The 23,772-nt window shown below is 33.7% G+C and overlaps 12 protein-coding genes across 12 annotated transcripts; 5 read left to right on the forward strand and 7 right to left on the reverse strand.

Annotated features, from left to right (window-relative positions):
- Positions 1 to 47: 47 nt before the first annotated feature.
- On the reverse strand, positions 48 to 2,531 carry NDAI0E04180 (uncharacterized protein; the record flags this gene model as incomplete). The annotated part of the gene is made up of 1 exon (XM_003670430.1): positions 48 to 2,531. The coding sequence occupies one exon, from the start codon at positions 2,529 to 2,531 to the stop codon at positions 48 to 50; it is 2,484 nt and encodes an 827-aa protein (XP_003670478.1).
- Positions 2,532 to 3,273: 742 nt separating this feature from the next.
- Positions 3,274 to 6,987, reverse strand: SEF1 (Sef1p; the record flags this gene model as incomplete). The annotated part of the gene is made up of 1 exon (XM_003670431.1): positions 3,274 to 6,987. One exon carries the CDS (start codon positions 6,985 to 6,987, stop codon positions 3,274 to 3,276), a length of 3,714 nt encoding a protein of 1,237 aa, XP_003670479.1.
- A 627-nt stretch (positions 6,988 to 7,614) lies between these two features.
- PRX1 (thioredoxin peroxidase PRX1) lies at positions 7,615 to 8,379 on the reverse strand (the record flags this gene model as incomplete). The annotated part of the gene is made up of 1 exon (XM_003670432.1): positions 7,615 to 8,379. One exon carries the CDS (start codon positions 8,377 to 8,379, stop codon positions 7,615 to 7,617), a length of 765 nt encoding a protein of 254 aa, XP_003670480.1.
- A 1,090-nt stretch (positions 8,380 to 9,469) lies between these two features.
- On the forward strand, positions 9,470 to 10,672 carry NDAI0E04210 (3'-5'-exodeoxyribonuclease; the record flags this gene model as incomplete). Its single annotated transcript, XM_003670433.1, has 1 exon — positions 9,470 to 10,672. One exon carries the CDS (start codon positions 9,470 to 9,472, stop codon positions 10,670 to 10,672), a length of 1,203 nt encoding a protein of 400 aa, XP_003670481.1.
- Positions 10,673 to 10,809: 137 nt separating this feature from the next.
- PTC3 (type 2C protein phosphatase PTC3) lies at positions 10,810 to 12,231 on the reverse strand (the record flags this gene model as incomplete). Its single annotated transcript, XM_003670434.1, has 1 exon — positions 10,810 to 12,231. One exon carries the CDS (start codon positions 12,229 to 12,231, stop codon positions 10,810 to 10,812), a length of 1,422 nt encoding a protein of 473 aa, XP_003670482.1.
- Positions 12,232 to 13,023: 792 nt separating this feature from the next.
- On the forward strand, positions 13,024 to 13,920 carry NDAI0E04230 (uncharacterized protein; the record flags this gene model as incomplete). The annotated part of the gene is made up of 1 exon (XM_003670435.1): positions 13,024 to 13,920. The coding sequence occupies one exon, from the start codon at positions 13,024 to 13,026 to the stop codon at positions 13,918 to 13,920; it is 897 nt and encodes a 298-aa protein (XP_003670483.1).
- Positions 13,921 to 14,157: 237 nt separating this feature from the next.
- On the forward strand, positions 14,158 to 14,838 carry PTH2 (aminoacyl-tRNA hydrolase; the record flags this gene model as incomplete). The annotated part of the gene is made up of 1 exon (XM_003670436.1): positions 14,158 to 14,838. One exon carries the CDS (start codon positions 14,158 to 14,160, stop codon positions 14,836 to 14,838), a length of 681 nt encoding a protein of 226 aa, XP_003670484.1.
- Positions 14,839 to 15,094: 256 nt separating this feature from the next.
- SHP1 (protein phosphatase regulator SHP1) lies at positions 15,095 to 16,276 on the reverse strand (the record flags this gene model as incomplete). Its single annotated transcript, XM_003670437.1, has 1 exon — positions 15,095 to 16,276. The coding sequence occupies one exon, from the start codon at positions 16,274 to 16,276 to the stop codon at positions 15,095 to 15,097; it is 1,182 nt and encodes a 393-aa protein (XP_003670485.1).
- Positions 16,277 to 16,606: 330 nt separating this feature from the next.
- On the reverse strand, positions 16,607 to 16,933 carry IAI11 (Iai11p; the record flags this gene model as incomplete). The annotated part of the gene is made up of 1 exon (XM_003670438.1): positions 16,607 to 16,933. The coding sequence occupies one exon, from the start codon at positions 16,931 to 16,933 to the stop codon at positions 16,607 to 16,609; it is 327 nt and encodes a 108-aa protein (XP_003670486.1).
- A 381-nt stretch (positions 16,934 to 17,314) lies between these two features.
- Positions 17,315 to 17,760, forward strand: CMC2 (Cmc2p; the record flags this gene model as incomplete). The annotated part of the gene is made up of 2 exons (XM_003670439.1): positions 17,315 to 17,348; positions 17,441 to 17,760. 2 exons carry the CDS (start codon positions 17,315 to 17,317, stop codon positions 17,758 to 17,760), a joined length of 354 nt encoding a protein of 117 aa, XP_003670487.1.
- A 178-nt stretch (positions 17,761 to 17,938) lies between these two features.
- YEL1 (Arf family guanine nucleotide exchange factor YEL1) lies at positions 17,939 to 20,299 on the reverse strand (the record flags this gene model as incomplete). Its single annotated transcript, XM_003670440.1, has 1 exon — positions 17,939 to 20,299. The coding sequence occupies one exon, from the start codon at positions 20,297 to 20,299 to the stop codon at positions 17,939 to 17,941; it is 2,361 nt and encodes a 786-aa protein (XP_003670488.1).
- Positions 20,300 to 21,691: 1,392 nt separating this feature from the next.
- On the forward strand, positions 21,692 to 23,611 carry SKT5 (Skt5p; the record flags this gene model as incomplete). The annotated part of the gene is made up of 1 exon (XM_003670441.1): positions 21,692 to 23,611. The coding sequence occupies one exon, from the start codon at positions 21,692 to 21,694 to the stop codon at positions 23,609 to 23,611; it is 1,920 nt and encodes a 639-aa protein (XP_003670489.1).
- Between the last annotated feature and the right edge of the window lie 161 nt (positions 23,612 to 23,772).

Genomic DNA, 23,772 nt, shown 5'->3' on the forward strand with positions numbered 1-23,772 from the left:
AAATCAGCAGAAAAATATGGGTAAGAAGAAATCAATCACTCATTTGATCAATCATTATGGTTTTTCCTGAAACTAAATAATCTAGACTTCCTTCGCGGAGATGCTGTTTTTGTGTTCAGAATATTTCCTGGATTCAAAAGATCTTCCATTCCATTGGTTGAACTACCGGAAATTAGTTTCTGCCACGAGAACTTTTTTGAAGATAATCTCATTAAATCATCATATTCTATTACCTGCCTAATATTATCTTCATACATCTTGTTTCTCTTTCCGGAAGTGACCGAGGAGGAGGTAGAGATCGTGTCATTTTCATCTTTAACTTCTTCGTAAAATAAAACATATGCAGTATTTTGACTTTTCTCATCGCCAATAAAACTCAAAACTTCCTCTTCGTTAATCCATGAGGCAGTCTCATCATCAAATAATAACCAACCATATTTATCAGTCTTACAAATTGCAACATAATGGCCTTGTTGAGGACTACTCCCCATGTGGACTACAATACCTTGTAATTTGTATTTCTTTGAAATCGAAGAAGTGAAACTTGATGACACATTCAATTCCAATGGGTAGACAATTTTATTAAATAACTTGATGTTGGTGAAATGTTCTTCCGAATATTTAAATCTTTTCAAATGTAATGCTAAAGTGTTGGGTAATTTTTTTAAACCAACAGTCCTTTGGGCTTCTTGTAAAGTACAACATTGACTACAATAAAATTTATTATGACCGCCTAACATTTCCTTTTGATGGTATGATTTCAATATCGTGGAAATATCTGTGAATTCCTTATGTTCTTGAACTTCAATGGGGAAATCTAAGAATGGTTCATCTCTTGATGTAACGTTATCACAGCTTAAACATTTAATTCGGTTAGTTAGAATACCTTGAAACGATTCATTAATGAAATTATCATCTTGTGGGTTTGCACAATCCGTTTGTATGTAATCGCTTAACTGATTAATAAGGAAATTGAAAAACTCATGAGCATCTTGATGCATCATGGTATCAAACAAAACATTTTCCTTTTTCAATAATTGAACAAATTCAGTGGGCGAAACAACGCCGGTCAAAAATTTATTTTCAATGATGCATTCGAAAATATCTTTTAAACCATTATAAAGGTTGGAATCTCTGGTTTTGTTATTATTATTATCTAGCAAATGATCAATGTTCAAAATTGGTCCATTAATTAATGCATTCTTCTTCTTTTCTTCTATGGTAAGATATCTTGGTGGTGAACATTGATTAACTTGCTGACCATTTGTTTGTAGGTTTTGATTTTCTTGGAAAATATCAGTTTTAAAATTCCCCGACATAGATATTTCAACTATATCAGGTAATGTTTCAGCCATTTCAAGTTTCTTTTCTAAATTATTAGAAAATGCATTATTTGAAGATGGATTTTTCGTTGTTGTTGGTGAACTACTTGGAAACGAATTACTTAATTTCTTTTTATCAATAGGTCTTCCAAGAATAACGTTGTTCGTATTTGAACGTACATTTAAAGATAATCCCTGTACTAAAGAAGGTTTGCGTTGCTGTTGTGTCATCCCTGTAGGCGTTTCTGAGATAGTATGCTGGATTCTAGTGTCAAGCTTTGTAAAGTTGGTATGAGTAGTTAAATTAGGTGCAGAATTTTGTATTGGTTTCATTGCATTAATGTTCTTGTGAACAGTACATGGCACTTTTTTGGTGTTAGTGTCATTATTATTACTATTGTTAGGGTTATTATCAGTCTTCTTGATAAAGCTTCTGAACATTGTTTTAGTTTTGCCTCCAATCTTTTCATCAGAATTCTTTCGTATCTTACCACTATTATTATTGTTCTTACAAGTACATGTTATTTTTGAATTATCAACAAAACTTGCTTCAGTGAAATGTTTAGGAATATTCCCAGGCATTTCTAGCTTCCTCATTCTTGGCGAATCTTCTAAAAAACTGCATTCTGGTAATGACGATGATCTTAGTGATGTTTTCAATAAGTTCAGCTTAAAGTCATCCAGATGATAAAGACATTGAAGCACAGAGTTACAATAACAAGTATTACCAAAATTTTCATAGCCAAATATTTTGTTTGAACCATCACCAAATGGGATATAGTCATCCGTCATTGTTGACAATATAGATGAAAATTTATTCTTGTCCATATCTTCATTAGCACTTTCTTCATTTGAAACATCATAATGGAATGTGGTTTCATTGTTTGAATTAGCATCTAAGTGTTGTTTTTGCATTTGTTGTAAATGCTTAACTTTATTTGTGGTACTAGTTTGGAAAGATAGCTGATTCACCGATTCATCAGTATCATCTTGCTCATCAGGCCTTTCCTCTAGTTGTTGTGTCAGACATTGGTTTTCTTCTACCGTAGTATCCACAGCACTCTCTTGAGGTTCCATTGCATACTCGGAACCTTCTAATGGTTCGAGTAGTTCGACTGCTGTCACATTCTCAGATATAGCACCGTCTTTTAAGGCCGCTTTGCTTTTCTTTCTGTCACCTTTACTAAACCATCTTCTTAACATTGTCATGAAGGAAACGTCTTGTTGATACGATACAGGTATACTTTAAAACTGATAGCAATAGACTAACGTAAAACAAGATAGTTGGTGCTTGTCTTCAGGAAGCAGAATGTATGTAGTGGTATAACAGCATAATTTTTCACATTTGATAAGATTATATAATCAGCCATTGTTTATTATTAACATTGTTATTATTATTATTGTTATTGTTGCAAACGACGAAGAAACGCGATGAGCTTGTTTCGTGGGTTTGAGTTGTACGGCTTGGTCTGATAGGCCTTTTGTGTCCCCCCAACTGCGGCTGCGGGTTCTCCTGAGGGGGGCCAAAAATGCTCGTTGCTCCTATGCTTCCTACTCCGATTATATACGCATAAAGGATTCAGTTCGTTTGTTTGAGCAAGTTTCTTAGTATATATAGGAAAATGTGCCCCTCCTCCCAGACATTCCTTACTGAGATCATTATTCAGGGTTTCGGAAATTGAGAAGTCATGGGTTCATAAACAAGAGAAGTGCTAATGTTATAGTTTATCATGTATATTGTATAAATGAATAAGAATAAATAAGGTAGCCTAATACACGTGTATGAACGGTTATGTCGTGATGATCTCATCACCTCTCAAGTATTGTATTAGGTACTGGATGCAGTTGTGTAATAAATATAGACAGGGGGAAAAAAGACAGAATAATATGTTTCAAAAGTTAGTAAATAGGTAAAAACGGTCTTGTCTTCTTTTCTTACTTTGCCTTTCTTTCAAAATTTAGGTTCCATATCCATGCCAAACCAACCAAATATATCATCATTACTTAAATTATCTTCAATCCATCCAGCCGTTTGTTGTTGGAAAAAATCTGATAATTGATTCAATTGTACCCTACTTGCTGTATGTTGTAGTGGTTCTGTCCCGTTACTATTATTATTTGTTGCAGTATTCGGTGCGTTCAAATTAGTACGACTATCGGCGGCAGCGGAGGTATTGGTCCGATACTTATTTAACATATTAGAAACCGTAGTATTATTATCATTAGTTGGTACCTGTGGTGGGAAGAGATTCAAATTCGAGAAACTATTTGAATGGGAAATTGAAAAGGGAAGAAGTGATGATGACGATGGTGATTGTTGTTGTATGAGATTGTTGTTATTATTATAATTATTACTGTTAGTAATCGTATTTTTATTGTTGTTATTGGAGTTGATAGATTTCATCGAATTTAGATTTGTTTGCGATAATTTCTCCGGTAGTTGAACATTGGACTTATTATGATTCCCAAATAACGATTTCGGGTTGTTGAATCTTTGAATCGATGAAGTAACTGGTGATAATAGTGGCCGTGTGGATGGTACTGTTGCTGGTTCATTACCATCATCATTACTTGTAATGTTATTCTCGTCGCTTGTTGTAATAGTAGTATTATTTTTAACTCTGCCATTACTTCTGGAAGCAAATTCAGTATTCGAATTGCTTTTTACAGGTTGCTTTGACAAAGAAGGCTGATTTGCAGGAACCAAGGGCGGTAATTTATGTGAAGAATTGGTCTTGCTATTCATAACAGCATCTGTAGTAAAAGAACTTGTATTCCCCGTATCATGAAATAATTCATTAATATCTAATTGTACACTACCAGTAGCATCTAACATTGAAAGCGGAATACCGTTAATTTCTGAAATGATACCATCTGAATCTTTATTCTTGGATTTGGCCAATGTTTCAGCATTTTTCAATGCAGTCTTTGTCGGTACTAAAGTTGTTACAGTGGTACCACTTGGAGTCGTTTGTGTTACAGTTTGGAAATCCTCTTTTGAAATATGATTATATAATGGTAATGGGTAAAGTTTCATCTCCCAAATTTTAAGATCAGGAGAATCACCATCTTTAGCTTTCCTTTTCTGTTGAGCCTTTTCAATGGCTTCTTTGTTATATTTAGGGTCCATTTCTCTTCTTCTTGCTTCATGAACACACCAAACTAAATCATAAAATAATGAACCTGTCAAATGGGATCTCATTCTAGAAATAATCCCTGTCTCTTCAATGAAAACTTCTGGGTGAGTTATTAAGACCATATTTAATTTCTCTAACATACTAGCAGTACGTGAAATATCATTTTCGACACCCGTAGTCCATGCGGTCAATTGATTTCTAAATAATCTATGAATGGTAACGATTGATTGCCTTGCTGAGTCCAAATATTTATCTAACATCATTGGATTCAATTGTAATTTAAATAAAATCAACGACGCAAATGTAGCACTTTGTCTAATATAAATGGGTAATGCGATCAATTGTTGCTTTTCCAATAATTTATTTAATAATGTGACAATTTGAGTGGAACAGAAATATGCATCTGTCACATATTGTGTTTGATCTTCAATAGGCGTTTCAGGTAAGAAAGCAAAACAACAAACAGTTAATTTCACATATAGATAATAAATGTGGATGACGATATCTGATTGAAAATCTAATTTCCTATTTAATCTTTCTAATTCTCTTTCAAGGATAGATAATGCACCTCCACGATCTTTTGGTTCCATTAGACCATCGGGACTCATTACACTTGACCCCATCACGTTACAAAGTTTAGATTGAAAATTAGCTAAACAAATTAATCTTCTGAATCTTTTGGGTAATTTATCAATACCGTTACTATTCTGATCGCTATCTGTAGTTCCATCTGCATCATCTGCGTCATTTTCTTCATCTTGAGCTAATCTTGCATTTTCTAATAAATAATCAGTCTGCGACGTTGGTGGTAATCCTAGAATACTTGTCCAACAAAGTTCAGCAAAGAATATACCTAACCACGTTCTTGTTCTCCATTTTTCCGCATTGGGCATTGAAGTTTGAGTTCTAGTAAATTCTTGAATAAATTTACCTCTATGTAATCCCAATTGATATGATAATGATTTTGCTAAGGCAACGAATCTATATGAACAATCATCCAAAACTTTTTGGTTTGGTAATGGCCAAATACAAAGTATTAATAGGGCTTGTGAAATTTGAGTAGATCTTGGAGTTCTCATCCAACACGTTTCTACGGCTAATTGTTTAATTAGAGATGCTAATTTGATGTACATTGTTGGTTCTGGATCTGATAAACATGCTGTAAGCATTACTGTCCAGAATAATAATTGTGATTGAGAATATAATTCAATGGCTGAGTTGGTATGTAAGATGGGGAAATATGGTAAATATTCCTTAACGAAGATGGAGTGTAATTCGTTGGCTTTACTTATAGAGATGTTTACTTCACCGAGAACAAATTCATCGATGTTTAAATCTGTTATTGGATGAGGTGATGATAGGGGAGCGATAGTATTTGTTGTTGCAATAACATGTTCCTTATGTTGTGCGTCCGTAGTTCTTGTAATTGTGGACTCAGATTTATTGTTTTGATTAGTAGCTTTATCGTTATTTTTCTCTCCTAATTGATTTGTAGAAACATGTTGCTCATTTCTGTTGTTGTTGTTTTCATTATAGGGCATAGATGGAGAAGTACTATTTGGTGGCGAAGTGTTCCTATGTAAAGCCATCTTCAAAGCAATAGGTAAACCTTCTTTCCCATTGTTAGTTGGGGCAGAATCATTAAGTAAAGGAGGAAGATTTTTCTTTAATGAAGCGTGAGATGACGATACTGAATCCTTTCGAGTAAATTCAGTCGCGTTCGAAGAAGCATCTTTCTTGAACGTTATTGGAGATTGTGTCTCTGTTCGTAATAGTTGTGGTTCACCTACTAGATAAGTTTGAACACATATTTTAGTGTTTTTAGGTGATGTTTGGATTTTATTTTTGTTTCCGTCTTTACTTATGTTTTTAGTGTCAATATTTGTAGAAGTTGTCGGTACTGTAGTTGCCGTTGAACGCTTTAATATTTGAGAACTTGAACTTGCATTCATAGAGTTTAAATTTTCTAAGATGTTTGGACCATTTTCTGCTTTCATAGATTGTTGATGTAAAAATTCCCCAAATAAAGATTCATTACTAATCAAATAATCAAATTTATATTTCAAATCATCCACATCTCTTCTCAATATTTGGATTTGAGATCCCTTTTTGGGTTTAAAATCGGGATCAATTTCGCAGAACAAGTTCATCTTGATACATCTGGAACATGGAGATGGGAATTTTTGACTTGCGTCACATTTAATCTTTTGTTGTCTACAATGAGAACATGAAGTTACCGGTCTATGGTTTAGATTAATGTTATTATTATTCGTATTCGGTGTGGTATTAAATGATTCAGAACCTGATAATGGGATTGAATCTGAACGTCGTTGCTTTTTTATTTTAGGTAGTGTAGATGATAACGTTTGCGCTAGTGTATGTTTATTTGCATTATTACTATTCTTGTTGTTGTCATCAAATTTATGATCTAAAACAGGCTTCATCGGAAGAGCGCCGGATGAAGGACCCGGTGTTATGTTATGTGGATTTGGATGATCACTTCCTTTATTATTATTATCATTCGACATCTGTACCTTTTCTTATCTACTCTTTTATTCAGGAATAAAACTGCAAAGGTTTTTGTAGCACTTGAGCAAATATTTTCAAGGCCAATTAAACTTTAGTATAACAGCAACAATGGAAGTTATATATATAATCGATGAAGCACCAAAAAGCAAGCACAGATTCGAAGTCGAAAACAAACACTGAGAAAAGATGATACTAGCAAATACGAATATAGAATAACTGAACAACCTAGCGTATTGTTTGCCTTTATTGGATGTGTAGTATTCTCGAGAACACTTCAGCCTTCCGTCTTATTTACCTAATCTTACTTCTACTTGACACCATTACTCAAGGTGACTAGTTTGACTACATTATTATTAAAAACAAACATGCAAATCCACCGATGCCATAATGGATTTTGGAAGTAAGTGGAATCACGGAAGAGCCAATGAAAATGGAAACGTACGTAACGGCACCACCAGCCGCGGCCCGTGGTTCTTTCCTTAGTGTCACAGATATTCATAACCATGATATTCATAAAAAAGGTATAAAATATAGAGAGAATATGTAGTAGATTAATATTAGGACATAGGACATAGGACATAGGACATAGGACATAGGATATAGGATAACAAGAGAACTATAACTTGCTAACCTTTAGTCAATCTCAAATAAGGTTTAATCTTCTTGAAATCACCAAATTTCTCCTTGGCTTCTTGATCAGACACCTTTGGTGGGATGATAAAATCATCATTAACACTCCAATTTGCAGGTGTAACTACCCCTTTTGAATCACTCAATTGTAACGCATCAATACATCTTAACACTTCAGAAGTGTTTCTACCTACAGAACCTGGATAATTGAAGGATAATCTGATTTTCTTCTTTGGATCAATAATGAATACAGATCTGATAGTGGCAACATCGATACCCTTCTTGTCCTTTGCCCCATCTTGCAATTTTTTAAATGCCTCCTCATCAACCATATCATATAACATGGAAACTTTCTTATCAACGTCTCCAATAATGGGGAAACCGAATTTGTCATTACTATTCAAATTGAACCCGAATTCACCCGAGATGTCTTCAATATCTTTAATCCATTTATTATGAGACTCTACATCCTCCACAGATAACCCAATTAATTTAACGTTCCTCTTATCAAATTCTGGTTTCAATTTTGCAAATGCACTCATTTCAGTGGTACACACGGGGGTGAAATCTGCAGGATGCGAAAATAATACCCCCCATGAATCACCTAAATATTCGTAGAAGTTAAGTTTACCGATAGTACTGTCTACATCAAAATTGGGTGCTTGAGAATTGATTCGTAAAGTATGACCTGATAGGAATCTTTTCCCTATAGGGGTCATTAAACGGAATGTGTTAGTTGTCAACTGTCTTGAGAAGAGCATTGTTTCTTTTTAGTTGTGTTTACTTTAACCTTTTAGATGGCTGTGGTTTCAAGATCTTCAAAGATGTACTTTGTTTTTGTTAATGTAATTGGCAAACTTAATAAAGGAGATTAACCTTATATCATATCATATCATATCATAGCATATCATATCGTATGATTCAAATCGACATTTTAGATTCACAGCTGTACGGTTTCTTGCGGTTATTACAGGTGTATCATAATGACGGCGCTATCATACACCTCAAGACAACCACTTAATTTATTTTAATATAATATATTATTCTATAATGCTGGTGATGGTTAGGTAAAACTATCAGCAACTCCATTTTCAGGTACCCACGGTAGAAGCACTTGAAAGAGTATATGAATGTTGTATTATATTTATATATTTAAAACTACTCTATGTTCAGTTCAGAAGGTATTTAATCCATTTTTTCCTCATGGAGCTTTCCGAAAAGATACTTTTTCATGGCTGATAGAATCCACAACTGCACCACTGACTTGTAACAGGAGTGTCACTCTATTAGCATTGGAATCACCATATTCATTATTACAAGAATTAGGATTCTAAGAATTGATCATACATTACTACCGTTACAATGATCTCTACACCATCTGCGCCGGCATTGATAACATATCTTACACTCATCACAAGCTTCTCAACCTATTTCTTAATATCTTGTACATTTATAATTAATGGATTTGAACTCAATGACCCGATCTCTTTCGCACTATCACGTTATGTACAAAAAAAACTAGAGAAGGAAGCCATGTCAATTATAGTGGTTTAGATAATTACAGGGCATGCCTACATGCGCTATGTAATACAAGCGAGCCCATTGAGTACATACAGCCCATTTTATCCACGTTATCTTGTATGCAATATAGTCCCCCATCCATCTATGTATAAGAGAGTGTGACAGCAATAAATGTGTCGTCAAACTAACAAAAGTATTTTCCACGTTAACGTTAACTCGCTAAGGTGAAAAATTAAAGAAATTTCGAAACTACTAAGATCGATGGTCGATCAAGTTGGTTGGTTCTTCGAGTAGTTAAACCTGGGGCAAGGAAGAAGGTTCAAAGAGTGGATGAGAATCGTTCCGCCTATACTATTGAAGCAAACAAAGAAATTAGTGACTCCAAAGAACATGACCAGAGCAACTAAGTATTATGATATTGGGTTAAATTTAACGGATCCAATGTATCAAGGGATTTATAACGGTAAAAAATATCATGAATCTGATATTAAACAAGTACTCAATCGTGCCGTTGATCGTCATGTTAAATGTGGGTTATTAACTGGATCATCATGGAAGGAATCTAACCAAGCCATTGCCTTGTCACATAAATATGGTGAAGGCACTGGTGTGAAATTATATTATACCATTGGTGTCCATCCTTGTTGTGTTAATGAATTTGCCATGGAGGATTCAATGACAATTGATAATCCAACACACGATGAAAAATTTAATGAATCATTGATTCATGATATCCTTAGGGAAGGTTCCGAGAAGAATAAAGTTGCTATTAAGAAATTACGTCAATTGTATGAATTAATTGAAAGACAATTACAAGATGATAAAGAACGATTCCGTGCAGTAGGTGAGATTGGATTGGATTATGACCGATTCCATTATTCAAGTAAACAACTACAATTGGTTTTCTTTGAAGAACAATTGAAATTAAGTTGCCTTATTCGTGATCCTAAATTATCACTGTTTTTGCATATGAGGAATTGTTCTAATGATTTTGTTACCATCTTAAAGAAATTTATTGATGGGTTTGAAGATTTGGAAGATCCGTTTAATTGGAAGGGTATGTTTAATACAAGGCAAGCTATTTCTTATAAATTTGATAAGGATAGGAAATTTGTTGTCCATTCATTTACAGGTTCAGAGGAAGACATGAATAATATTTTAAACTTATCATCAAATTGTTATATAGGGATGAATGGATGTTCATTGAAAATTGAAGAAAACATAGAATGTGCTAAGAAAATCCCACTTACAAGGCTCTTATTAGAAACAGATGCACCATGGTGTGAAATTAGGAGGACACATGAATCATTTAAATATTTGAAAGAATTTATCATTCCTTATAAATCTGTGAAAAGAGATAAATTAGCTAAATTGTCCATGGAAGATGATTGGCCTACTACTATGATTAAGTCAAGAAATGAACCTTGTACCATGGAACAAGTTGCTACCGTTGTAGCGAATGTCAAAGAACTGAATATAGATGAAGTAATGGAGCAGGTCTGGGAAAATTCATGTAAAATATATGGTGAATGAACAAACATAGAAGAAGCAGGACAAAAAAAAAAAGAAAAAAACATTCGTTTTTCGTTCTGTTTCTTCCTTCTTGTTACGTAACTTTACATATGTGCATATATTTATGAACTTTTTGGGGCATTTTTAATGCGCTTCCCTTATTCGGTACTGTTAGTTCGTTTTTTCTCATTAGCACTCTCACATTCGTCATCATCGTCATCGCCATCGTCTGTAGTATCTGGACCAGTCTCGCCTGCAGCTGCGTCACTTAATGAAGCTATCATTTGACTTATTGAGTTATCTTCATACATTGTCTCCGTGTTTACGTTTTCATTCATTTTGGCGTCAGCCTTTAATAGTTTATCGAGAGAAAATAGATTTAATGGATTACCAGTTTTTGAATCTTTTTCATCGTGGCTTTCCTCCTTGTCGTTATTACTTGTTGTACCCTTTTTATCATTATTTGTGGAGGCAGCTTTGTTTTCTATAGGTGGCCCTGAAGTAGCATTGAATATTAATTTATCATCATCAGGGAATTTATAGTAACTAAAAATTTGTCTTCTTTTCTGTTCGAACGAAATTAAATTTTTCTTATTATTTGAGTTTTTATTTCTAATACGTTGGAACCAATCGTGTAAAGATTCTTCATTTTTCAATAATGCCACAATTATTATAGTCATATTATCACATCCGATACCTGATCCTTCTGCATCCGGGGATAATACACAATCAATTATTTTAGAACAAATATCAGTCAATGACATATTACCTAAATGTATCCCATAATGAACCAAATCGATACAATCCTGTGAAGATAAACAATCCCATATTCCATCACATGCTAGTATTACAAATTCGTCATCCGCATAATCTAAGGTATGCGTTATGAAATCAGGAGCACATGTAACCATTTGCTCATATTTCGACAATTTATCATTCATTTTATAATTAAAATCACCAATAGCTCTCGATAGTGCTAAGTTTCCATTAACACGATTCATTTCAATGAATCCACCTGCTTTCTCAATTCTTAATTTCTCATTAATTAAATTTGGCTTATGATCGAATGATAAATTCTTTGCTTGACCATCTATGGAAATAATCGATCTGGAATCACCTGCATTGGCACAAATTACTAAATTCAATTTCTTTGAAATTAAAATAACAATTGCTGTGGACCCACTTTTTTCATTAACGTTAAATGATCTTGACAACAATTCTTTATCCAAATCGAAGAATGTATTCTCTAATGCATCCATGTACATGGATTCCAAATGTTTCTGTTTCTGCTTCTGTTCAATTGATGCGAACTGTCGTTTAAATATTGAAGTAAATTTTTCTCTACAAAATCTAGCTACGTTTGGTCCACCATGTCCATCGAAAACTGCGAAAAGTGCCAAATGATCTTCTTCCTCTAGGTCAGTTGCAGTGTTTACTATTTGAACTTTTAATTCTTGAATATCGGAATCTTCCATGTTTATTCTCCATCCTTGCATAGATGATATACCAAACGATGTGAACTCATCTGTTCCTGAGAATACCGTTTTGTCAATGATTGGATTTGATAAGATTTGGCCCATTTGTCGTATGTACCACTTGTTTTTTTCTATGATTATATATATTTCCTTATTGACTTGGAAAGAAGATTGAAATTTGTCTGGGGGGGTTGTCTCCTTCAACTGTACTTGATCCAGGTATATATTGGTGGCGGAGGTGACTTAGATTTATCCTTCCCCTTGTAGCTACTTCCCCATATTAATTTTAGTTGATATTCACTTTACTATACTCCGAAAGAAATCCGGTTAACTGAAGAAAAGCGACGGGGAAGAGTCAGTGAGCGCAACGGCGGAAGAACAAAAAGTGTGGCAAAAGTTTGCGACAGACAAACAGAGGCGTCACAAAAAATTCGTTGGTAAGTCTTTGGTAAAGTATAGTATAGTATAGTATAGTATAGTATGCATGGTCCAGAGATTATAATGTTAGACCTTGACTGTTGTATGGTGTATAGAGCTTCGAGAAGAATACTGTTTGAAATTTAGTACTTACCCTTATCTTTCGTTAGAATTGATGTTCTTCTATTCTATAAGATAGGAGAGGAGCTTAATGTATTCCTTAGGCTGTGTACTATAGAGTATTATAGCATAGTATAGCACCGTGGGGAAACTTTAACGTTAACATAGGTATAAATACTTCGAAACGTATACAGTAACGGTTGGCCACAAATAATATTTCAACAAATTGAAAATATTTTATATTTTATATCTTTAAAGTAACCAAGAGGGTAAAAGAACACAAACAAACAATTGATCAATCGAGAGGTTTCAGTTTAAGTTTTCCTTCCCTCTTCAGTTTCAACTTTTGCCCTTTGTCCCATGTCCAAAAGGTTCAAGAGTGATGTTCCTAGTAATAATGAAGAGGAAGAAAATGAAAATGAAAATGAACCTTATGAATTTCAATCCAAAAGTACAGAAAGGTACAAAGACTATAATACTGATAATAAGAGGAAAGTACATTTTGAAAAACTAAATAGTACGGTTTTTGATTTATATTTTAATCATGAAGATAAATATAAGGATTATGATTATAGCAGGCCTGATTTGATAAGATTGGCAACAGGTAACTTAAATAAAGATAATAATCATATTACGAAGAAGAGGAAACGAATAAAAAGTAATAGCAGTAATAATGATTTGGCATCAAAACTAAGGATGAAAATATGTGAAAATGATGGTTCATTCTCAAAAACTCCCGACTTTAGTGCGTCACCGGTAACTATGTATCAGCCTAAAGACACAATCAGGACAAGTAAAAATTCCTCCTCAAAACAGACCAAAAGTCATCTGAATACCAATGCTGACATTACTACTAACTTATATTGGACCAAGGACGGATTCCATAAATTTAATGAACAGCCATCAGAATCACAATCACAATCACGATCACACCATGAAGATATACATATATCCAAACAGGAACAGGATCATGAGAATGATAATGTCACTAGAATTCAAGGTAGCCAACAGACAAGAAATAATGCACTTGCGCCAATGGAAGCAATGGACCATTCAGTTTATAAGTACCATATTGCTACGCGATATCCTAACTGTATTTGGGAGCCTAAACAAAGGAATTCAAAAGAACATGAAAATACAATGACACAGCATAGTAATGATAGACATCGACATCAATATCGACATCAGGATAGAACCAACAGAAAAAAAAGTAAGCATATTACTCATTTCATAACCTTTTTATACCAATTTTTATAGAAATCTCTCTCTCTAAATAATCTAAGTATTTAACATTACCCGCATCTTGAAACAAAACGAAACAATAACAATAATAAACGGAAAAGTGAAAAAATTTGGATCTTCAAATCCAAATGACTGATTGATTGACAAAGTAACGTGATGACTTCCTTCTTCACCCATAAAAAAAGTTACAAAGGTAATATCATTGCAGTATATCATTGAAGCCTTCAAAGAATTAAAAAAAATCAGCATTACATGATGATACCACAATACAATTCAAATATTCCGTTGATTTTTGGAATAGCTGCTGCTTCTTTAGCTACAGGCTATTATTTAGGTCAATTGACTCCATCACATCTATCATTGAACAAAAATGAAAAGAAAGCGCAAAAGAGCCTTAATGCTGAAGATAATACTGCTATTAATAATGATACAAAAAAAAATATAAAAAAGAACACCTTAACAAAGCAATCAGAACAATATGATTCGGAGGTTTCCAGTGATGAGGACGAAGAAGAAAGCGAAGAGGAGGAAATTGAATCCACTTCTTTGAATGATATCCCTGGTGAAGTAAGACTATCATTAGTAATACGTCAAGATTTGAACATGACAAAGGGTAAAATTGCAGCACAATGCTGTCATGCTGCTTTATCATGTTTTAGATTAATTGCCATGGATCCTTCTAAAAATCTTATAATACCTACAATGACTGAAAGATGGCTAAGGCATGGTCAAGCTAAAATTACTTTGAAATGTCCAAATGAAGAAATAATGGATGAATTATATGCGAAGGCTATGTCTTTGGGTGTGAACGCTTCAGTCATTCATGATGCTGGAAGGACACAAATTGCAGCCGGGAGTGCTACTGTGTTGGGTATTGGACCTGCTCCAAGAGCTGTATTGGATCAAATTACTGGTGATCTGAAATTATACTAAATGACACGAATGAAAGTGATTAGAGAAATTGATCATGTGTCATACGGATAACAATCATAAATTTGTAAATTAGAGTATAGAAACAAAAAGAAACTGAAATATAGTTTTACATGCTTGTAATTAAAGAAAAAACATACAGGAGTCAATAAATTTCTTTTGCTGCTTCTTTTAGTTGATGGCGATTCCTGATATTACGATAGCAATATTTTTGTATATATATATATTCTATATAATATTAAGAAGTTAGCAGTAAGAATCATGCCCATCTTTGTACTACTACTGAATTTACTAAATCTGCGTCTTTAATTGTGGAATCAAGGTTTTCGACTGGTTTAACTGGGAAGGCATGATTTAAAGTAAAGGTTCTTGAATGATCTTGGGTATTTTCCATTACATGATCATATAGTTTCTGTACTTTATCTGTTGAATAACAACGGAATACTTCTCTTTTACCACTTGCATATCTAATTTGAACTGAGGTGTCACCTTTTGGTTCTTCAACTTCCGTTTTAGCAGCCGTAGTTTCTTCTGCTTTCGCCTTCAAAATAGAAGGTTCCACACTGGATTCAGATTCTCCTGGAATTGGAGAACCCAATCTTTGCCCTTGACCATGAAATCCGCCGAGTTTCCTCTTTGGCGGTTTGAATGATTCATCTATTTTTTTATGAACGTTAACGTCCACTTCTTGACCAAATTCGACATTTAATAAGTTCAGTGGAGCCCTACCTTGATTCAATTCTTTCAAATAGAAACTATTTGCAGGATCATCATAACGATATAACTCTCCATCTCCTACTTGGAAACCTTCTTTCCAAAATGTAATTTCTCTAGCAACTCTCTTTGGCATAGGACCGACGGCATCACGGTCACCCTCAATAACACGACTTGGAGCGTCTACACTTGATCCCAATCTATAACCTCTACCAAGGAAATGATGCTGTTCCTCTGCTGGACTGTCAGATGAACCATCTCTTTCCATTTGTTCACCACCTCTCTTGGCCTTTTCCAGAAGATCTTTAATTAAAGCGTTGGAATCATTTGGATCAGTGACTTCCAATCCTGATGTTTCACCACCTGCAAATGTATTTCTTGGTTTATCAGGATCTTCATCCTCTTCATCAGCTTGAGTTCGAACCATATCAGAAAAACTCATAAATTTACTTCCCTTACTATCAGCACTCTTAGTGGAACTAGGTGTATTTTCCTTCCCACTATTATGACTATCATCAGCATCACTTAGTAGATCTTGAACCCTTTGAATAGCAGAGACAGGAGGAGAGCGATAATTTGGATCATTTGTCGTTTGTGTAGCAAAATATGAATTTATAGCTTCATTGACCGATCCAAATTCTTTTAAGAATTGTGTGGCAATTGCAGGTGATGAATTTGTCAATGCAATGAATTGTTCGATATCGTCGTCTGTAACTTCGTGTGACATTTTAATACTATATTTAACTAAAGCTGTAGCGGATTGATTATTGTTCTTGTCTTTTTGCGTTACACAGAGGTTCTTCTATATCTAAAGATGTTTGTCGATCTTCTTTTGCAGATGTATTCCTATAGTCTAGTTAAGGGTTTACGTACATTGTGAAAAAAAATATCTTATAGTTTGCCCCTTCCAGATAGAAGACAACAATTAATGGAATAAGACAGGGACTGAACAGGATTTCTACATATATATGGTACAAATAGCATGAGGGTGAGAATTGTAATACAAAGATATTTGAATATGAAATTATTTACAGAATCTATATTTGTTATTTAATAGTTATATATTTTGTTTATCATCAGTCGTACCGCTATTCAACGCATCTTTTAATTCAGCCAAAGTAGAAACATTCCAGTTCCAACAAGTTCCAAAGAAGATCATGGAGAATACACCTAATGTCATTCCTGTAGTTAACATCCCTGCATTGATTAAATCCTTTTTTACAGTGGTTATAGGTGGTCTAATATAATTCAATTCGAACATAGAAGGCACATATTTAGGAAGTTGTAATCTTCGTAAAATTAACTTCGTACATACAAGAGTAATTACTGTAGAGCTGAAAAATCTAATCATTTGTTGCTTCCTTCTGATTTTAAATTCTTCCATGCTTGATTTTTTGTAGTCGATGATATTCCATCAAATTTACTTCCATCTTGCTCCATCGTTGTCATGTTGAGAATTGTATGGATATATATTTAAAGTTTTGTTCCAACAGATCCAATTAATCTACTCCTTATGTATATTAACTCAGTTTGCACTCAACTATTTAGATCTACCTATTCGCATTGATGGTCCTGGTTAGAACTTGACGATAATAGCCATATATCTGCGCCGAATAAGAACCATAAATGGTATAAAAATGAATCTTAATATATAACGTTAAGCTGCCTTTGATGACTTTTTGAGCAAAACAAAAAAATAGTACTAGAGAGAAGTTGTCTGAATACCATTACATAATACCCCTGTAACTAATACGATTGTAAAAACATGCATCCCCAGTTAGAGGCAGAAAGATTTCATTGTATGTATTAATAGCACACCCTTAAAGACACAAACCCGACTAGTGAGACTAACAGAATGAGTATCATTGATTATTTGGTACATTAATATAAGCTTGTTTGGATTTTATCGAAGCATTAGATAAATGTCATAAAAAGGAGTATTATAAGAGAATATTTGGCCTTTGTAATAATGAAAAGGATGCCCTTTCACAATGTTTAAAAGAGGCAAGTTTAGAGACCAAGAAAAAGGCAATAAAACAAAATAGGGAGAAGAGAGCACAGTTAGATGCCAAATGGAAAAAGATTGATGAAGAAGAATATGGCCAAGACACTATTTTGAAGAAAATTATTGAAAGGCAATATAATAAAAAGTTAGCAGAAGAATCTATGAATTCTGAGATTCCAAATCAAACTCAACAGAAAAAAGAGTAAAAGAGAATTACAATCTCCTCCACTCACTACATGATCATATTCCTTGATTCTATTCCCTTATTGTTCGCAACATATGTATAAAGTAAGTCACCCGTCAAAATTCTACTTAAACTATATATATATATGTACAGCTTTTATTTAAAAAGTCCTTGTAAATAACAATAATTTTAAAGTTGGTTTATTCAGCCAATGCAGTATTTATTGTATCTCGTACTTTTTCCAAAGCCCTAAGATATGATGATCTCTTCTTGTATTGCGTAAACATGTACAAATATTTTGCATTCCAATTATCCATAACTTTTTCAAAAAACTGTGTACCACTCCATAACTCTATTATTTTACTTTTGATTTCATTATGCTTATCAATCCATTCATCTAATTGCTGGGTGAATTGTTTTAATTGCAATAGTTGTAATTCAAAATTAGTTTGTCCATTCAATAAACTATCCATGTCGTCATATAACAATTCTAGAGATAATAACGGTTTCCAAACACATAAACGTATCTTATTAGCTTCATCGTTAGTCAAATTATCTTTATATGCATTCAATAATCTGTCACTCCAACCATATTCTTGATTAGATACTATTTCAAATTGCGTCATTGGTATTGGAGTTAATCTTGCTGCCCAAAAATTAATGCATGAAACATAATCATGTGCGTCCTTTATTGAATTTGTCTTGAATTCAAGAACGTTTGCACCGCCATTAATTCCATTCGGAAACGATATTGTAAAATTCCCAACAGGGTTTGTTTTCTTTCTCGTGCTCGTATGATTGCCCGTTGTGTGAGATCCTATGATGACATTATCTTGAAATACTTCAGATATACATTCATAGAGGTTATAAACGAAATAATCAGAGCAAATCTTTTTAAAATGATCGAAATTATTGGTCAAATTATTTTCCGAATGTAGCACAATGTTTTTCTTCAACTTAAATATGAATATCCTACCTTCGAAGATTCTTATCCTTGCTTTCACCCACTTGGAATTGGCTTCTAACATTGATAGTTGAGATTTTTTCTCATCAAATAATGAATTTCTCTTATTAGTTATTTTCAACCATTTGAATATCGATTTATTATTATTGTTGTTGTTGCTGTTAATGGATCCTCTTTTGTTATTGCTTGAAGACGACGAAGGATCCACTGGATTACCACTACTTGTAATATTATCATCGTACGTGGCTACATCCATCATCTTATTTTTATCGATTATACTAAGAATACTATCGATGTTCCAAAGTTTCTTTGTAGATTTATTTCGAAGTAAAAGATCATCGATTGGTTCCTTTGTATATAATTGAGGTAATGGTATATTGTGATGAAATTTCCAATTTGATGTAGTGTTTTCAAATTCTCGTCTTGCTTTCGTAGTAGTAGTAGTAGTAGTAGTTGTTGTTGTTGTTGTTGACGATGTAAGTATAGAGTCGTTGGTCGAATATATTGATTGAGTTCTAGAATTAGATCTATCCATTTGATATTGTCTATCATTATTATTATTATTATTATCAAAATTGAAAGAAAGTTTCGACGATGTTCTTATTGATGATGGTCTGGCATGCTTTGAGGAATGTTTAGAAAACAGTGGCAGCGGTGTATATTTCAATGCTTCATAATATGATAATAATTCATGTTGTAAATGTGGTCTAATTTGATTCATATCAATATTATGAGACTCTGGTTCCCTTTCCAATGCATATATAGTATTTGAAATGAATGCACTTGACGTAAATTTTTGCTGGTGCTTGCTACCACTAATATTGGTTTTGCTTTTATTGTTATTAGACGTAGCAGTTATATTATTATGCAAATCGGAATTCAATATTAACAAAGAAAATAAGACAATATGACACAATTTATAATTCGATTTCCAAATAGTATCAGGATGGCATTGTACCCATTGTTTACTTGTTTCTTCTAATATTCTATCAATATTTTGAGCTTCTGCAATGAAATAAAGATTGGATGATATTTTTTGTAATACAGACAATAATGATAATGGTAACGGTCGTAATAAATGGATAAAAGTTTGCAAGATTTCATGGTTTTCCTTTGAACCTAAGAAATCTGCATAATCTTTAAATGAATAACCTTGTAATGTTCCTTTTAAGATGTCACATGTTACTGCATATGTCTCATCAACATCAGTATCAGTATCACTATCTTTATTGTCAATCTTCCGATAGTTCAAATTCTTATTATTTATATCGTTTTGCTCAGTATTTCCTTGCGAACTATCTATAGATGATAGAGGTGTATTCATAGGAATGATTGTATTCGATGATTGTTCACCTTGACTTATATTTATACGTGGTGATGTGTTATTATTTCTTTCAGCATTGTTATAATTATTGGGATCTAGCCGATTTAATTCCACAAAATCATTAATATTTGTTAGTTTTGGAGATTCTAATAAAGTACGAGACTTCGAATGTATGGAGGGAGAGGATATAATGGCATTCTTTGTAGATTTGCTCGGTTGTATATTATCTAATAGATCCAATATTACGTTAACATCCGCATCACTACTAGGCATGTTCTCAACTTCTTTTCTACTGGCTTGCCACTGTCCTATTTTCTCACTTGCTATTGAAGATATATTAATTACTCTGGTACAATGACTTCAAAAGGGATATTCAGCAATGAATCTGATTTATGTAATAAGGTAAGAATCTTGTCATCGTGTTCTTTTTGTTATTGTTTTTCGGATCATCGATGTTAAGTTCGATTTCCAATTAAATGAGTACGTTAAGTTAACGGATACTCGACCTTCCCCTATTGGAAGCATCTAAAGATGAGGTATAGTATCTAGCAAGACTGTTTAGCCGGGATAAGATAAAGAATATAGATTAATTCACAGATCAAGGTAGGGTCTACCTGGTATATTTAATACCTTATCTATGGTATTCACGGTAGAAGAATCGCTAACTGTAGATCAGCAGTACGCAGTGCCTGTCTACTTCTTTGTAAAAGCAACAAGAACAGAGTAAATGGGACTATATATACATTACTCTTCAAATTATAATTCCCTGATGAACCCTAAACTATATACAGTTCCAATATACGGGTATCATAGATCATTTTCTTGCATTAGTATGATCACAAAACAAACCACATTTTGATGAAGGACAGTTTTAATAAACCTTCTGTTGGCGTAACTACATGGCTAATGAACACTATATAAACAACAACTTCACTAAGAGGACTGGAACCTCTTGCTCGTACCAATTGGTTGAGACAGCGTCCTACGTACTTGCCAGAAAGTAATTTCTTCCTGTTACTATATTCTGTTTAACGAATGGTATTTCTGTCTATAAGGTTGAAAAATTGGCTGAGTAGTGATAGACTAGTTTAGAATGCAGTGCAGTAGATTATATAACAACGTTCTCATCGACAGAACAGAACAGAACAGCACAGACCCCTGATAAATTATTTGCATTAAGTTAATTGAAATAAAGTGCCAAGATCATTAATATTATATAATAAGACCCCATACTCTTTGTCGTCACATATACTGTTGTACGGATGTTTCACTAAACAAATACATGCCACCCCATTTCCCCATTGAAGGTCCCGGCTATAAACCCCTGGCATCTTCCATTTTCCACGCCAAATTCGGAAAAAATCGATCGATCCATTTATTTTGTCCATTTTTGCAACATTTTTTATAGTAGCCATACGTCGTAGACATTACCTCACTCAAGGTATATTTAAATACGTAAATACGTCTGCCCCACGTTTTTCTTTGTTTCATATTTTTTGAAGGTTTCTGGACAAATAAAGAGATATAAGACTGTCGTTTCAATTGGAAGATAGAGTTTTGCCACTGCTATTCTCTCGTTTTTTATTTGCAAAGGCTTCGAAACAGAATATTAGTAGATCATTCCCACGCTCTCCTACCCCTCTTATATATCCACCCACAGAACCAATGGCAATGACACCTTCTTCTATCCACCCTTATAAGAAGCATTTATTACAATCTCGAAATCTCCCCTTCGAAACTGCTAATAATGTTTCTCCAGAATTGAGGCAGGCATCACCCGCTGTAAGTGAAGGCAATACATACCAAAACGATAGGTTTACCTCCACCACTTCTATAAATAGACCACCATCAAATGTCTCAAACTCATTCTCAAACTTAGGACCACAATCTAGAGCTCAATCACAATCGCAATTACAGTTACAAGCTCCATCACTAAGAGAGACAGTATCTGACATTTCGGGAAATAATATCAATAATACTAATAATAATCTAAGCCAAGAATATTTCGATTTACCTCCCCCTTCACTACCGCATTCAGGACAGAGATCAATAGTATCATTAAATTCTCCATCTCCTGCTGCATCTTCTTCTTCCTCTTCCAGTGTCGCAATTAATAAAATTAACAGAAATAACAATAACAGTAACAATATTTTTGCTAATGGGTCAACAAGTTCTTTGAATACCAATACAACAGGCAATAATAAGAATACAAAGAAAACTAGAACTCGATCCGTTGATTTATCACATTTATATCTATTAAATAGTAGCCAAGAAACTCAATTAACTGCCACAAATGAATCAGTGGCAGATATATCACATCAAATGATTAGTCACTACTTAGGTGATGAAAATAACTCATCATTAGTACCAAGATTAGAAACCATTGAAATGTATAGACAAAACGTTAAAAAATCAAAAGATCCAAATGTCCTTTTCCAATATGCTCAATACATTTTACAAACAGCATTAACCACATCAGAATCTTCATCACCTGTCTCTATACGGACTCCATCAAAGAAAAATGTCTCAACAAAGACAATAACTCAAAAGGAATTGAAAAAACAATTCTTGAAAGAAGCACAACATTACTTGAAAAAATTAAGTGATAAAGGTTACTCAGACGCCCAATACCTATTAGCCGATGCATATTCTTCAGGAGCATTCGGTAAGATTGAAAACAAGGAAGCATTCAATTTATTCCAAACTGCAGCAAAACATGGTCACATAGAATCCGCATATAGAACATCTCATTGCCTAGAAGAAGGTCTCGGTACGGCAAGAGATTCACGTAAGGCTTTGAATTTCTTGAAATTTGCAGCTAGTAGAAATCACTCTTCTGCAATGTATAAATTGGGTCTTTATTCATTTTATGGAAGAATGGGACTCCCCAACGACGTTAATACAAAACAAAATGGTGTTAAATGGTTATCTAGAGCCGCGGCAAGAGCAAACGAATTGACTTGCGCTGCTCCTTATGAATTAGCCAAGATTTATGAACAAGGGTTTCTAGATATTGTCATCCCTGATGAAAAATATGCAATGGAATTATATATTCAAGCCGCTACATTGGGTCATACTAAATCGGCTACCTTATTGGGACAAATTTATGAAGCAGGTAATGATGTAGTTCAACAAGATACTAGTCTTTCAATACATTATTATACTCAAGCTTCATTACAAGGCGGTGACCCTGTAGCAATGCTAGGATTATGTGCTTGGTATCTCGTAGGAGCGGAACCTGCTTTCAAAAAAGATGAAAATGAAGCTTTCCAATGGGCTTTAAGAGCAGCAAATGCTGGGTTACCAAAGGCTCAATTTACATTGGGCCATTTTTATGAGCATGGGAAAGGTTGTGAAATTAATGAATCATTGGCATGGAAATGGTATGAAAGAGCAGCAGAAAATAATGATGAAAGAGCATTGAATAAAGTAGGATCCAAATTTGGTCAAGATAAACTTAAAAATTTATCAACCGGTGACGCGAAAGTAAAAGGTAAACAATTGCTAAAGGGGAAAACACATAAGAAATCAAAAAGTATTAGTTCTTTGAATTTATTTTCTGTTTTCGAAAGTAACAAAAAATAACTTCTAGTTTAGTCTAGTCATTTTTGTGATTAATTAACTCCCATGAACCCTTACTTAATGAGCTCCTAGTATTTATATAACTTTTTCTGTCAATATAAATAGTATTCCATAAACTCATATTTATTAATATTATAAATTCTTTCTATAATTATATTCTCACT

Source organism: Naumovozyma dairenensis, chromosome 5 (assembly GCF_000227115.2).
Source record: "Naumovozyma dairenensis CBS 421 chromosome 5, complete genome".
Lineage (NCBI taxonomy): Eukaryota > Fungi > Ascomycota > Saccharomycetes > Saccharomycetales > Saccharomycetaceae > Naumovozyma > Naumovozyma dairenensis.